This window comes from Heterodontus francisci, chromosome 11 (genome assembly GCF_036365525.1).
Source record: "Heterodontus francisci isolate sHetFra1 chromosome 11, sHetFra1.hap1, whole genome shotgun sequence".
In the NCBI taxonomy this organism is placed as follows: Eukaryota; Metazoa; Chordata; class Chondrichthyes; order Heterodontiformes; family Heterodontidae; genus Heterodontus; species Heterodontus francisci.
The window spans coordinates 121,732,532-121,745,644 of record NC_090381.1 but is presented as its reverse complement, the minus strand read 5'-3'; the positions used below and the strand labels follow the sequence as shown (position 1 = coordinate 121,745,644).

The 13,113-nt window shown below is 53.7% G+C and overlaps 1 protein-coding gene across 4 annotated transcripts in view; it reads right to left on the bottom strand.

Moving 5' to 3' along the window:
* The window catches only part of lrrc34 (leucine rich repeat containing 34), a 187,769-nt gene that overhangs the window by 112,720 nt on the left and 61,936 nt on the right, over positions 1–13,113 (bottom strand). For all 4 annotated transcript variants that reach the window (XM_068041610.1, XM_068041612.1, XM_068041611.1 and 1 more), the window contains one exon: positions 12,308–12,391. In XM_068041610.1, coding sequence (XP_067897711.1) covers positions 12,308–12,391 — 84 coding nt within the window. The remainder of the gene's footprint in view (positions 1–12,307; positions 12,392–13,113) is intronic.

Below are 13,113 nucleotides of genomic sequence, written 5' to 3'. Positions count from 1 at the left end.
TAGTGGGATTTAGCCCCTGTTTCCAGTGGGTCAGAGAGGGTCAGAGAGTGGGATTTTGCACCTGTTTCCAGAGGGTCAGAGAGTGGGATTTAGCCCCTGTTTCCAGTGGGTCAGAGAGGGTCAGAGAGTGGGATTTAGCCCCTGTTTCCAGTGGGTCAGAGAGGGTCAGAGAGTGGGATTTTGCCCCTGTTTCCAGAGGGTCAGAGAGTGGGATTTTGCCCCTGTTTCCAGAGGGTCAGAGAGTGGGATTTAGCCCCTGTTTCCAGTGGGTCAGAGAGGGTATGAGAGAGGGATTTGGCCCCTGTTTCCAGTGGGTCAGAGGGTGGGATTTTGCACCTGTTTCCTGTTGGTCAGAGGGTCAGAGAGTGGGATTTAGCCCCTGTTTCCAGGGGGTCAGAGAGGGTCACAGAGTGGGATTTAGCCCCTTTTCCAGGGGGTCAGAGAGGGTCTGACAGTGGGATTTAGCCCCTGTTTCCAGCAGTTCAGAGAGGTTCAGAGAGTGGGATTTAGCCACTGTTTCCAGTGGGTCAGAGGCTGGGATTTTGCCCCTGTTTCCAGTGCGTCAGAGAGGGTCAGAGAATGGAATTTAGCCACAGTTTCCAGTGGGTCAGAGAGGGTCAGAGAGTGGGATTTGGCCCCTGTTTCCAGTAGGTTCAAGAGTGGGATTTAACCCCTGTTTCCAGTGGGTCAGAGAGTGGGATTTAGCCCCTGTTTCCAGTGGGTCAGAGGGTAGGATTTTGCCCGTTTCCAGTTGGTCAGAGAGGGTCAGAGAGTGGGATTTAGCCCCTGTTTCCAGTGGGTCAGAGAGTGGGATTTAGCCCCTGTTTCCAGTGGGTCAGAGGGTGGGATTTTGCCCCTGTTTCCAGTTGGTCAGAGAGGGTCAGAGAGTGGGATTTAGCCCTTGTTTCCAGTGGGTCAGAGAGGGTCAGAGAGTGGGATTTAGACTCTGTTTCCAGTGGGTCACAGAGGGTCAGAGAGTGGGATTTAGACTCTGTTTCCAGTGGGTCAGAGAGGGTCAGAGAGTGGCATTTAGCCCCTGTTTCCAGAGGGTCAGAGAGTGGGATTTAGCCCCTGTTTTCAGTGGGTCAGAGAGCGTCAGAGAGTGGGATTTAGACCCTGTTTCCAGTGGGTCAGAGAGGGTCAGAGAGTGGGATTTAGACTCTGTTTCCAGTGGGTCAGAGAGGGTCAGAGAGTGGGATTTAGCCCCTGTTTCCAGTGGGTCAGAGAGGGTCAGAGAGTGGGATTTAGACTCTGTTTCCAGTGGGCAGAGAGGGTCAGAGAGTGGGATTTAGCCCCTGTTTCCAGGGGGTCAGAGAGGGTCAGAGAGTGGGATATAGCCCCTGTTTCCAGTGGGTCAGAGAGGGTCAGAGAGTGGGATTTAGCTCCTGTTTCCAGAGGGTCAGAGTGGGATTTAGCCCCTGTTCCCAGTGTGTCAGAGAGGGTCAGAGAGCGGGATTTAGCCCCTGTTTCCAGTGGGTCAGAGAGGGTCAGGGAGTGGGATTTACACTCTGTTTCCAGTGGGTCAGAGAGGGTCAGAGATTGGGATTTAGCCCCTGTTTCCAGAGGTTCAGAGAGTGGGATTCAGCCCCTGTTTCCAGAGGGTCAGAGAGTGGGATTTAGCTCTTGTTTCCAGTGGGTCAGAGACGGTCAGCCAGTGGGATTTAGCCCCTGTTTTCAGTGGGTCAGTTGGTGGGATTTTGCCCCTGTTTCCAGTGGGTGGGATTTTGCCCCTGTTTCAAATGGGTCAGAGAGGGTCAGAGAGTGGGATTTAGCCCCTGTTTCCAGTGGGTCAGAGAGGGTCAGAGAGTGGGATTTTGCCCCTGTTTCCAGTGGGTCAGAGTGGGTATGAGAGTGGGTTTTGGCCCCTGTTTCCAGTGGGTCAGAGGGTGGGATTTTGCACCTGTTTCCTGTTGGTCAGAGAGGGTCAGTGAGTGGGATTTAGCCCCTGTTTCCAGGGCGTCAGAGAGGGTCACAGAGTGGGATTTAGCCCCTGTTTCCAGGGGGTCAGAGAGTGGGATTTAGCCCCTGTTTCCAGGGGGTCAGAGAGGGTCACAGAGTGGGATTTAGCCCCTGTTTCCAGGGGGTCAGAGAGGGTCTGACAGTGGGATTAGCCCCTGTTTCCAGCGGTTCAGAGAGGTTCGGAGAGTGGGATTTAGCCACTGTTTCCAAGGGCTCAGAGAGGGTCAGAGAGGGTCAGAGAGTGGGATTTAGCCCCTGTTTCCAGGGGGCCAGAGAGGGTCAGAGAGTGGGATTTAGCCCCTGTTTCCTGTGTGTCAGAAAGGTTCAGAGAGTGGGATTTAGCCCCTGTTTCCAGTGGGTCAGAGCGTGGGATTTTGCCCCTGTTTCCAGTGGGTCAGAGAGGGTCAGAGAGTGGGATTTAGCCCCTGTTTCCAGTGGGTCAGAGAGGGTCAGAGAGTGGGATTTAGCCCCTGTTTCCAGTGGGTCAGAGAGGGTCAGAGAGTGGGATTTTGCCCCTGTTTCCAGAGGGTCAGAGAGTGGGATTTAGCCCCTGTTTCCAGTGGTCAGAGAGGGTATGAGAGAGGGATTTGGCCCCTGTTTCCAGTGGGTCAGAGGGTGGGATTTTGCACCTGTTTCCTGTTGGTCAGAGAGGGTCAGAGAGTGGATTTAGCCCCTGTTTCCAGGGGGTCAGAGAGGGTCACAGAGTGGGATTTAGCCCCTGTTTCCAGGGGGTCAGAGAGGGTCTGACAGTGGGATTTAGCCCCTGTTTCCAGCAGTTCAGAGAGGTTCAGAGAGTGGGATTTAGCCACTGTTTCCAGTGGGTCAGAGGCTGGGATTTTGCCCCTGTTTCCAGTGCGTCAGAGAGGGTCAGAGAATGGAATTTAGCCACAGTTTCCAGTGGGTCAGAGAGGGTCAGAGAGTGGGATTTGGCCCCTGTTTCCAGTAGGTTCAAGAGTGGGATTTAACCCCTGTTTCCAGTGGGTCAGAGAGGGTCAGAGAGTGGGATTTAGCCCCTGTTTCCAGTGGGTCAGAGGGTGGGATTTTGCCCTGTTTCCAGTTGGTCAGAGAGGGTCAGAGAGTGGGATTTAGCCCCTGTTTCCAGGTCAGAGAGGGTCAGAGAGTGGGATTTAGTCCCTGTTTCCAGTGGGTCAGAGAGTGGGATTTAGCCCCTGTTTCCAGTGGGTCAGAGGGTGGGATTTTGCCCCTGTTTCCAGTTGGTCAGAGAGGGTCAGAGAGTGGGATTTAGCCCTTGTTTCCAGTGGGTCAGAGAGGGTCAGAGTGGGATTTAGACTCTGTTTCCAGTGGGTCAGAGAGGGTCAGAGAGTGGGATTTAGACTCTGTTTCCAGTGGGTCAGAGAGGGTCAGAGAGTGGGATTTAGCCCCTGTTTCCAGAGGGTCAGAGAGTGGGATTTAGCCCCTGTTTTCAGTGGGTCAGAGAGCGTCAGAGAGTGGGATTTAGCCCCTGTTTCCAGTGGGTCAGAGAGGGTCAGAGAGTGGGATTTTGCCCCTGTTTCAGAGGGTCAGAGAGTGGGATTTAGCCCTGTTTCCAGTGGGTCAGAGAGGGTATGAGAGAGGGATTTGGCCCCTGTTTCCAGTGGGTCAGAGGGTGGGATCTTGCACCTGTTTCCTGTTGGTCAGAGAGGGTCAGAGAGTGGGATTTGGCCCCTGTTTCCAGTGGGTCAGAGAGGGTCAGAGAGTGGGATTTCGACTCTGTTTCCAGTGGGTCAAAGAGGGTCAGAGAGTGGGACTTAGCCCCGGTTTCCAGTGGGTCAGAGAGGGTCAGAGAGTGGGATTTAGATTCTGTTTCCAGTGGGTCAGAGAGGGTCAGAGAGTGGGATTTAGCCCCTGTTTCCAGTGGGTCAGAGAGGGTCAGAGAGTGGGATTTAGACTCTGTTTCCAGTGGGCAGAGAGGGTCAGAGAGTGGGATTTAGCCCCTGTTTCCAGGGGGTCAGAGAGGGTCAGAGAGTGGGATTTAGCCCTTATTTCCAGTGGGTCAGAGAGGGTCAGAGAGTGGGATTTAGACTCTGTTTCCAGTGGGTCAGAGAGGGTCAGAGAGTGGGATTTAGCCCCTGTTTCCAGAGGGTCAGAGAGTGGGATTTAGCCCCTGTTTCCAGTGGGTCAGAGAGCGTCAGAGAGTGGGCTTTAGCCCCTGTTTCCAGGGGGTCAGAGAGAGTCAGAGAGTGGGATTTTGCCCCTGTTTCTAGTTGGTCAGAGAGATTCAGAGAGTGGGATTTAGCCACTGTTTCCAGTGCGTCAGAGGGTGGGATTTTGCCCCTGTTTCTAGTTGGTCAGAGAGGGTCAGAGAGTAGGATTTAGCCACTGTTTCCAGTGGGTCAGAGGGTGGGATATTGCCCATTTCCACTGGGTCAGAGAGTGGGATTTAGCCCCTGTTTCCAAGGGCTCAAAGAGGGTCAGAGAGGGTCAGAGAGTGGGATTTAGCCCCTGTTTCCAGGGGGTCAGAGAGGGTCAGAGAGTGGGATTTAGCCCCTGTTTCCTGTGTGTCTGAAAGGGTCAGAGAGTGGGATTTTGCCCCTGTTTCCAGTGGGTCAGAGTGGGTATGAGAGTGGGATTTGGCCCTGTTTCCAGTGGGTCAGAGGGTGGGATTTTGCACCTGTTTCCTGTTGGTCAGAGAGGGTCAGAGAGTGGGATTTAGCCCCTGTTTCCAGGGGGTCAGAGAGGGTCAGAGTGGGATTTAGCCCCTGTTTCCAGGGGGTCAGAGAGGTCAGAGAGTGGGATTTAGCACCTGTTTCCAGTGGGTCAGAGAGTAGGATTTAGCACCTGTTTCCTGTTGGTCAGAGTAGGATTTAGCCCCTGTTTCCAGTGGGTCAGTGAGGATCAGAGAGCGGGAATTAGACTCTGTTTCCAGTGGGTCAGAGACGGTCAGAGAGTGGGATTAGCCCTGTTTCCAGGGGGTCAGAGAGGGTCAGAGAGTGGGATTTAGCCCCTGTTTCCAATGGGTCAGAGAGGGTCAGAGAGTGGGCTTCAGCCCCTGTTTCCAGTGGGGCAGAGAGGTCAGAGAGTGGGATTTGGCACCTGTTTCCAGTGGGTGAGAGAGTAGGATATAGCACCTGTTTCCAGTGGTCAGAGAGTGGGATTTAGCCCCTGTTTCCAGTGGGACAGAGAGGGTCAGAGAGTGGGATTAGCCCCTGTTTCCAGTGGGTCAGAGAGTAGGATTTAGCCCCTGTTTCCAGTGGGACAGAGAGGGTCAGAGATTGGGATTAGTCCCTGTTTCCAGTGGGTCAGAGAGTAGGATTTAGCCCCTGTTTCCAATGGGACAGAGAGGGTCAGAGAGTGGGATTAGCCCCTGTTTCCAGTGGGTCAGAGAGGGTCAGAGAGTGGGATTAGCCCCTGTTTCCAGCGGTTCAGAGAGGTTCGGAGAGTGGGATTTAGCCACTGTTTCCAAGGGCTCAGAGAGGGTCAGAGAGTGGGATTTAGCCCCTGTTTCCAGGGGGCCAGAGAGGGTCAGAGAGTGGGATTTAGCCCCTGTTTCCTGTGTGTCAGAAAGGGTCAGAGAGTGGGATTTAGCCCCTGTTTCCAGTGGGTCAGAGCGTGGGATTTTGCCCCTGTTTCCAGTGGGTCAGAGAGGGTCAGAGAGTGGGATTTAGCCCCGGTTTCCAGTGGGTCAGAGAGTGTCAGAGAGTGGGATTTAGCCCCTGTTTCCAGTGGGTCAGAGAGGGTCAGAGAGTGGGATTTTGCCCCTGTTTCCAGAGGGTCAGAGAGTGGGATTTAGCCCCTGTTTCCAGTGGGTCAGAGAGGGTATGAGAGAGGGATTTGGCCCCTGTTTCCAGTGGGTCAGAGGGTGGGATTTTGCACCTGTTCCTGTTGGTCAGAGGGTCAGAGAGTGGGATTTAGCCCCTGTTTCCAGGGGGTCAGAGAGGGTCACAGAGTGGGATTTAGCCCCTGTTTCCAGGGGTCAGAGAGGGTCTGACAGTGGGATTTAGCCCCTGTTTCCAGCAGTTCAGAGAGGTTCAGAGAGTGGGATTTAGCCACTGTTTCCAGTGGGTCAGAGGCTGGGATTTTGCCCCTGTTTCCAGTGCGTCAGAGAGGGTCAGAGAATGGAATTTAGCCACAGTTTCCAGTGGGTCAGAGAGGGTCAGAGAGTGGGATTTGGCCCCTGTTTCCAGTAGGTTCAAGAGTGGGATTTAACCCCTGTTTCCAGTGGGTCAGAGAGGGTCAGAGAGTGGGATTAAGCCCCTGTTTCCAGGTCAGAGAGGGTCAGAGAGTGGATTTAGTCCCTGTTTCCAGTGGGTCAGAGAGTGGGATTTAGCCCCTGTTTCCAGTGGGTCAGAGAGTGGGATTTAGACTCTGTTTCCAGGGGGTCAGAGAGGGTCAGAGAGTGGGATTTTGCCCCTGTTTCCAGTTGGTCAGAGAGGGTCAGAGAGTGGGATTTAGCCCTTGTTTCCAGTGGGTCAGAGAGTGGGATTTAGACTCTGTTTCCAGGGGGTCAGAGAGGGTCAGAGAGTGGGATTTAGCACCTGTTTCCAGTGGGTCAGAGAGTAGGATTTAGCCCCTGTTTCCAGTGGGTCAGTGAGGATCAGAGAGCGGGAATTAGACTGTGTTTCCAGTGGGTCAGAGAGGGTCAGAGAGTGGGATTAGCCCCTGTTTCCAGGGGGTCAGAGAGGGTCAGAGAGTGGGATTTAGCCCCTGTTTCAATGGGTCAGAGAGGGTCAGAGAGTGGGCTTTAGCCCCTGTTTCCAGTGGGTGAGAGAGTAGGATATAGCACCTGTTTCCAGTGGTCAGAGAGTGGGATTTAGCCCCTGTTTCCAGTGGGTGAGAGAGTAGGATATAGCACCTGTTTCCAGTGGTCAGAGAGTGGGATTTAGCCCCTGTTTCCAGTGGGACAGAGAGGGTCAGAGAGTGGGATTAGACCCTGTTTCCAGTGGGTCAGAGAGTAGGATTTAGCCCCTGTTTCCAGTGGGACAGAGAGGGTCAGAGAGTGGGATTAGCCCCTGTTTCCAGTGGGTCAGAGAGTAGGATTTTGCCCCTGTTTCCAGTGGGACAGAGAGTAGGATTTTGCCCCTGTTTCCAGTGGGTCAGAGAGGGTCAGAGAGTGGGATTTAGCCCCTGTTTCCAGTGGGTCAGAGAGTGGGATTTAGCCCCTGTTTCCAGTATGTCAGAAAGGGTCAGAGAGTGGGATTTAGCCCCTGTTTTCAGTGGGTCAGAGAGGGTCAGAGAGTGGGATTTAGCCCCTGTTTACAGTGGGTCAGAGAGTGTCAGAGAGTGGATTTAGACTCTGTTTCCAGTGGGTCAGAGAGGGTCAGAGAGTGGGATTTAGCCCCTGTTACCAGAGGGTCAGAGAGTGGGATTTAGCCCCTGTTTCCAGTGGGTCAGAGAGGGTCAGAGAGTGGGATTTGACCCCTGTTTCCAGTAGGTCAGAGGGTGGGATTTTGCACCCGTTTGCTGTTGGTCAGAGAGGGTCAGAGAGTGGGATTTAGCCCCTGTTTCCAGTGGGTCAGAGAGGGTCAGAGAGTGGGATTTGACCCCTGTTTCCAGTAGGTCAGAGGGTGGGATTTTGCACCCGTTTGCTGTTGGTCAGAGAGGGTCAGAGAGTGGGATTTAGCCCCTGTTTCCAGTGGGTCAGAGAGGGTCAGAGAGTGGGATTTAGCCCCTGTTTCCAGTGGGTCAGAGAGGGTCAAGGAGTGGGATTTAGCCCCTGATTCCAGTGGGTCAGAGAGGGTCAGAGAGTGGGATTTAGCCCCTGTTTCCAGTGGGTCAGAGAGGGTCAAGGAGTGGGATTTAGCCCCTGTTTCCAGTGGGTCAGAGAGGGTCAGAGAGTGGGATTTAGCCCTGTTTCCAATTGGCAGAGAGGGTCAGAGAGTGGGATTTAGCCCCTGTTTGCAGTGGGTCAGAGAGGGTCAGAGAGTGGGATTTAGCCCTGTTTCCAGAGGGTCAGAGAGTGGGATTTAGCCCCTGTTTCCAGTGGGTCAGAGAGGGACAGAGAATGGGATTTAGATTCTGCTTCCAGTGGGTCAGAGAGGGTCAGAGAGTGGGATTTAGCCCCTGTTTCCAGTGGGTCAGAGAGGGTCAGAGAGTGGGATTTAGCCCTGTTTCCAGAGGGTCAGAGAGTGGGATTTAGCCCCTGTTTCCAGTGGGTCAGAGAGGGTCAGAGAGTGGGATTTAGCCCCTGTTTCCAGTGTGTCAGAGAGGGTCAGAGAGCGGGATTTAGCCCCTGTTTCCAGTGGGTCAGAGAGGGTCAGGGAGTGGGATTTACACTCTGTTTCCAGTGGGTCAGAGAGGGTCAGGGAGTGGGATTTACACTCTGTTTCCAGTGGGTCAGAGAGGGTCAGAGAGTGGGATTTAGCCCCTGTTTCCAGAGGTTCAGAGAGTGGGATTCAGCCCCTGTTTCCAGTGGGTCAGAGACTGGGATTTAGCCCCTGTTTCCAGTGTGTCATAAAGGGTCAGAGAGTGGGATTTAGCCCCTGTTTTCAGTGGGTCAGATGCTGGGATTTTGCCCCTGTTTCCAGTGGGTGGGATTTTGCCCCTGTTTCCAATGGGTCAGAGGGTCAGAGAGTGGGTTTAGCCCCTGTTTCCAGTGGGTCAGAGGGGGTCAGACAGTGGGATTTAGCCCCTGTTTCCAGAGGGTCAGAGAGTGGGATTTAGCTCCTGTTTCCAGTGGGTCAGAGACGGTCAGACAGTGGGATTTAGCCCCTGTTTTCAGTGGGTCAGTTGGTGGGATTTTGCCCCTGTTTCCAGTGGGTGGGATTTTGCCCCTGTTTCCAATGGGTCAGAGAGGGTCAGAGAGTGGGATTTAGCCCCTGTTTCCAGTGGGTCAGAGAGGGTCCGAGAGTGGGATTTAGCCCCTGTTTCCAGTGGGTCAGAGAGTGGGATTTAGCCCCTGTTTCCAGTGGGTCAGAGAGGGTCAGAGAATGGGATTTAGACTCTGCTTCCAGTGGCTCAGAGAGTGGGATTTAGCCCCTGTTTCCAGAGGGTCAGAGTGTGGGATTTAGCCCCTGTTTCCAGTGGGTCACAGAGGGTCAGAGAGTGGGATTTAGCCCCTGTTTCCAGAGGGTCAGAGAGTGGGATTTAGCCCCTGTTTCCAGTGGGTCAGAGAGGGTCAGAGAGTGGGATTTGGCCCCTGTTTCCAGTGGGTCAGAGGGTGGGATTTTGCACCTGTTTCCAGTTGGTCAGAGAGGGTCAGAGAGTGGGATTTAGCCCCTGATTCCAGTGGGTCAGAGAGGGTCAGAGAGTGGGATTTAGCCCCTGTTTCCAGTGGGTTAAAGAGTGGGATTTTGCCCCTGTTTCCAGTGGGTCAGAGAGGGTCAGAGAGTGGGATTAAGCCCCTGTTTCCAGTGGCTCAGAGAGTGGGAGATAGCCCCTGTTTCCAATGGGTCAGAGGGTGGGATTTTGACCCTGTTTCCAGTGGGTCAGAGAGTGCCAGAGTGTGGGATTTAGCCCCAGTTTCCAGTGGGTCAGAGAGGGTCAGAGAGTGGGTTTTAGCCCCTGTTTCCAGTGGGTCAGGGGGAGGGAATTTGACCCTGTTTCCAATGGGTCAGAGAGGGTCAGAGAGTGGGATTAAGCCCCTGTTTCCAGTGGCTCAGAGAGTGGGAGATAGCCCCTGTTTCCAATGGGTCAGAGAGGGTCAGAGAGTGGGATGTAGCTCCTGTTTCCAGTGGGTCAGAGCGTGGGATTTAGCCCCTGTTTCCAGTGAGTCAGAGAGGTTCAGAGAGTGGGTTTTAGTCCCTGTTTCCAGTGGGTCAGAGAGTGGGATTTAGCCCCTGTTTCCATTGGGTCAAAGAGGTTCAGAGAGTGGAATTTAGCCCATTTCCAGTGGGGCAGAGAGTGGGATTTAGCCCCTGTTTCCAGTGGGTCAGAGAGGGTCAGGGAGTGGGATTTACACTCTGTTTCCAGTGGATCAGAGAGGGTCAGAGAGTGGGATTTAGCCCCTGTTTCCAGAGGTTCAGAGAGTGGGATTTAGCCCCTGTTTCCAGTGGGTCAGAGAGGGTCAGAGAGTGGAATTTAGCCCATTTCCAGTGGGGCAGAGAGTGGGATTTAGCCCCTGTTTCCAGTGTGTCAGAGAGGTCAGGGAGTGGGATTTACACTCTGTTTCCAGTGGATCAGAGAGGGTCAGAGAGTGGGATTTAGCCCCTGTTTCCAGAGGTTCAGAGAGTGGGATTTAGCCCCTGTTTCCAGTGGGTCAGAGAGTGGGATTTAGCCCCTGTTTCCATTGGGTCAGAGAGGGTCAGAGAGCGGGATTTAGCCCCTGTTTCCAGTGGGTCAGAGAGGGTCAGGGAGTGGGATTTACACTCTGTTTCCAGTGGATCAGAGAGGGTCAGAGAGTGGGATTTAGCCCCTGTTTCCAGAGGTTCAGAGAGTGGGATTTAGCCCCTGTTTCCAGTGGGTCAGAGAGTGGGATTTAGCCCCTGTTTCCATTGGGTCAGAGAGGTTCAGAGAGTGGAATTTAGCCCATTTCCAGTGGGGCAGAGAGTGGGATTTAGCCCCTGTTTCCAGTGGGTCAGAGAGGGTCAGGGAGTGGGATTTAGCCCCTGTTTCCAGAGGTTCAGAGAGTGGGATTTAGCCCCTGTTTCCAGTGGGTCAGAGAGGGTCAGGGAGTGGGATTTACACTCTGTTTCCAGTGGATCAGAGAGGGTCAGAGAGTGGGATTTAGCCCCTGTTTCCAGAGGTTCAGAGAGTGGGATTTAGCCCCTGTTTCCAGTGGGTCAGAGAGTGGGATTTAGCCCCTGTTTTCAGTGGGTCAGATGGTGGGATTTTGCCCCTGTTTCCAGTGGGTGGGATTTTGCCCCTGTTTCCAATGGGTCAGAGAGGGTCAGAGAGTGGGATTTAGCCCCTGTTTCCAGTGGGTCAGAGGGGGTCAGACAGTGAGATTTAGCCCCTGTTTCCAGAGGGTCAGAGAGTGGGATTTAGCTCCTGTTTCCAGTGGGTCAGAGACGGTCAGACAGTGGGATTTTGCCCCTGTTTCCAGTGGGTGGGATTTTGCCCCTGTTTCCAATGGGTCAGAGAGGGTCAGAGAGTGGGATTTAGCCCCTGTTTCCAGTGGGTCAGAGAGGGTCCGAGAGTGGGATTTAGCCACTGTTTCCAGTGGGTCAGAGAGTGGGATTTAGCCCCTGTTTCCAGTGGGTCAGAGAGGGTCAGAGAATGGGATTTAGACTCTGCTTCCAGTGGGTCAGAGAGTGGGATTTTGCCCCTGTTTCCAATGGGTCAGAGAGGGTCAGAGAGTGGGATTTAGCCCCTGTTTCCAGTGGGTCAGAGAGGGTCCGAGAGTGGGATTTAGCCACTGTTTCCAGTGGGTCAGAGAGTGGGATTTTGCCCCTGTTTCCAATGGGTCAGAGAGGGTCAGAGAGTGGGATTTAGCCCCTGTTTCCAGTGGGTCAGAGAGGGTCAGAGAATGGGATTTAGACTCTGCTTCCAGTGGGTCAGAGAGTGGGATTTTGCCCCTGTTTCCAATGGGTCAGAGAGGGTCAGAGAGTGGGATTTAGCCCCTGTTTCCAGTGGGTCAGAGAGGGTCCGAGAGTGGGATTTAGCCCCTGTTTCCAGTGGGTCAGAGAGGGTCAGAGAATGGGATTTAGACTCTGCTTCCAGTGGGTCAGAGAGTGGGATTTAGCCCCTGTTTCCAGTGGGTCAGAGAGGGTCGGAGAGTGGGATTTGGCCCCTGTTTCCAGTGGGTCATAGGGTGGGATTTTGCACCTGTTTCCAGTTGGTCAGAGAGGGTCAGAGTGTGGGATTTAGCCCCTGATTCCAGTGGGTCAGAGAGGGTCAGAGAGTGGGATTTAGCCCCAGTTTCCAGTGGGTCAGAGAGTGGGATGTAGCCCCTGTTTCCAGTGGGTCAGAGAGGGTCAGAGAGTGGGATTTAGCCCCTGTTTCCAGTGGGTCAGAGAGGGTCACAGAGTGGGATTTAGCCCGTTTCCAGTGGGTTCAAGAGTGGGATTTAGCCCCTGTTTCCAGTGGGTCAGAGAGGGTCAGAGAGTGGGATTAAGCCCCTGTTTCCAGTGGCTCAGAGAGTGGGAGATAGCCCCTGTTTCCAGTGGGTCAGAGAGGTTCAGAGAGTGGGATTTAGTCCCTGTTTCCAGTGGGTCAGAGAGGTTCAGAGAGTGGGATTTAGCCCGTTTCCAGTGGGGTAGAGAGTGGGATTTAGCCCCTGTTTCCAGTGGGTCAGAGAAGGTCAGAGAGTGGGATTTAGTCCCTGCTTCCAGTGGTTCAGAGAGGGTCAGAGAGTGTGATTTAGTCCCTGTTTCCAATGTGTCAGAGAGTGGGATTTAGCCCCTGTTTCCAGTCAGTCAGAGAGATTCAGCGAATGGGATTTCGCCCCTGTTTCCAGACTGCAGAGAGTGGAATTTAACCCCTGTTTCCAGGGTTTGACGACAGCCTATGACTGAGAGACTCAGATGCTCACCTGCAAAGATTTGGCCAACCATTCAGCTCCATTGCTGCTAATGTCATTACACATTAGGTTGAGGTCAGTAATCATGGTGGTTTCCTGGAAGGTGAAGATTCAGGTGTAAAACTCTGTGATACTATAAGAGAAGCTATCAGGAAAGAATCCCCAGACAGTCCCACTCAAACACCATCATTCAGAGACATTTAGCGCACAGGATGAGCCCATTCAACCATTGTCATTGTGCGAGCTCCTTGTTACATTCCCAAACTAATCCCGCTGCCCCGGTCTTTCCCCATAGCACTGTATCAATCTCAAACTAATCCCACCAGCCTGCTCTCTCCCCAGAGCCCTGTATCAATCCCAGACTAATCCCGCTGCCCCGGTCTTTCCCCATAGCACTGTATCAATCCCAAACTAATCCCACTGCCCTGGTCTTTCCCCAGAGCCCAGTATATAGCCCAAACTAATCCCACTGCCCCGGTCACTCCCCATAGCCCTGTATCAATCCCAAACTAACCCCACTGCCCCACTCTCTCCCCGTAGCCTTGTATCAATCCCCAAACTAACCCCACTGCCCCGCTCTCTCCCCATAGCCCTGTATCAATCCCAAACTAATCCCACTGCCCCGGTCTCTACCCATAGCCCTGTATGAATCCCAAACTAATCCCACTGACCCTGTCTCTTCCCAGAGCCCTGTATCAATCACAAACTAATTCCACTGCCCCGGTATCTCCCCAGAGCCCTGTATCAATCCCCAAACTAATCCCACTGCCCCGCTCTTTCCCCATAGCCCTGTATCAATCCCAAACTAATCCCACTGC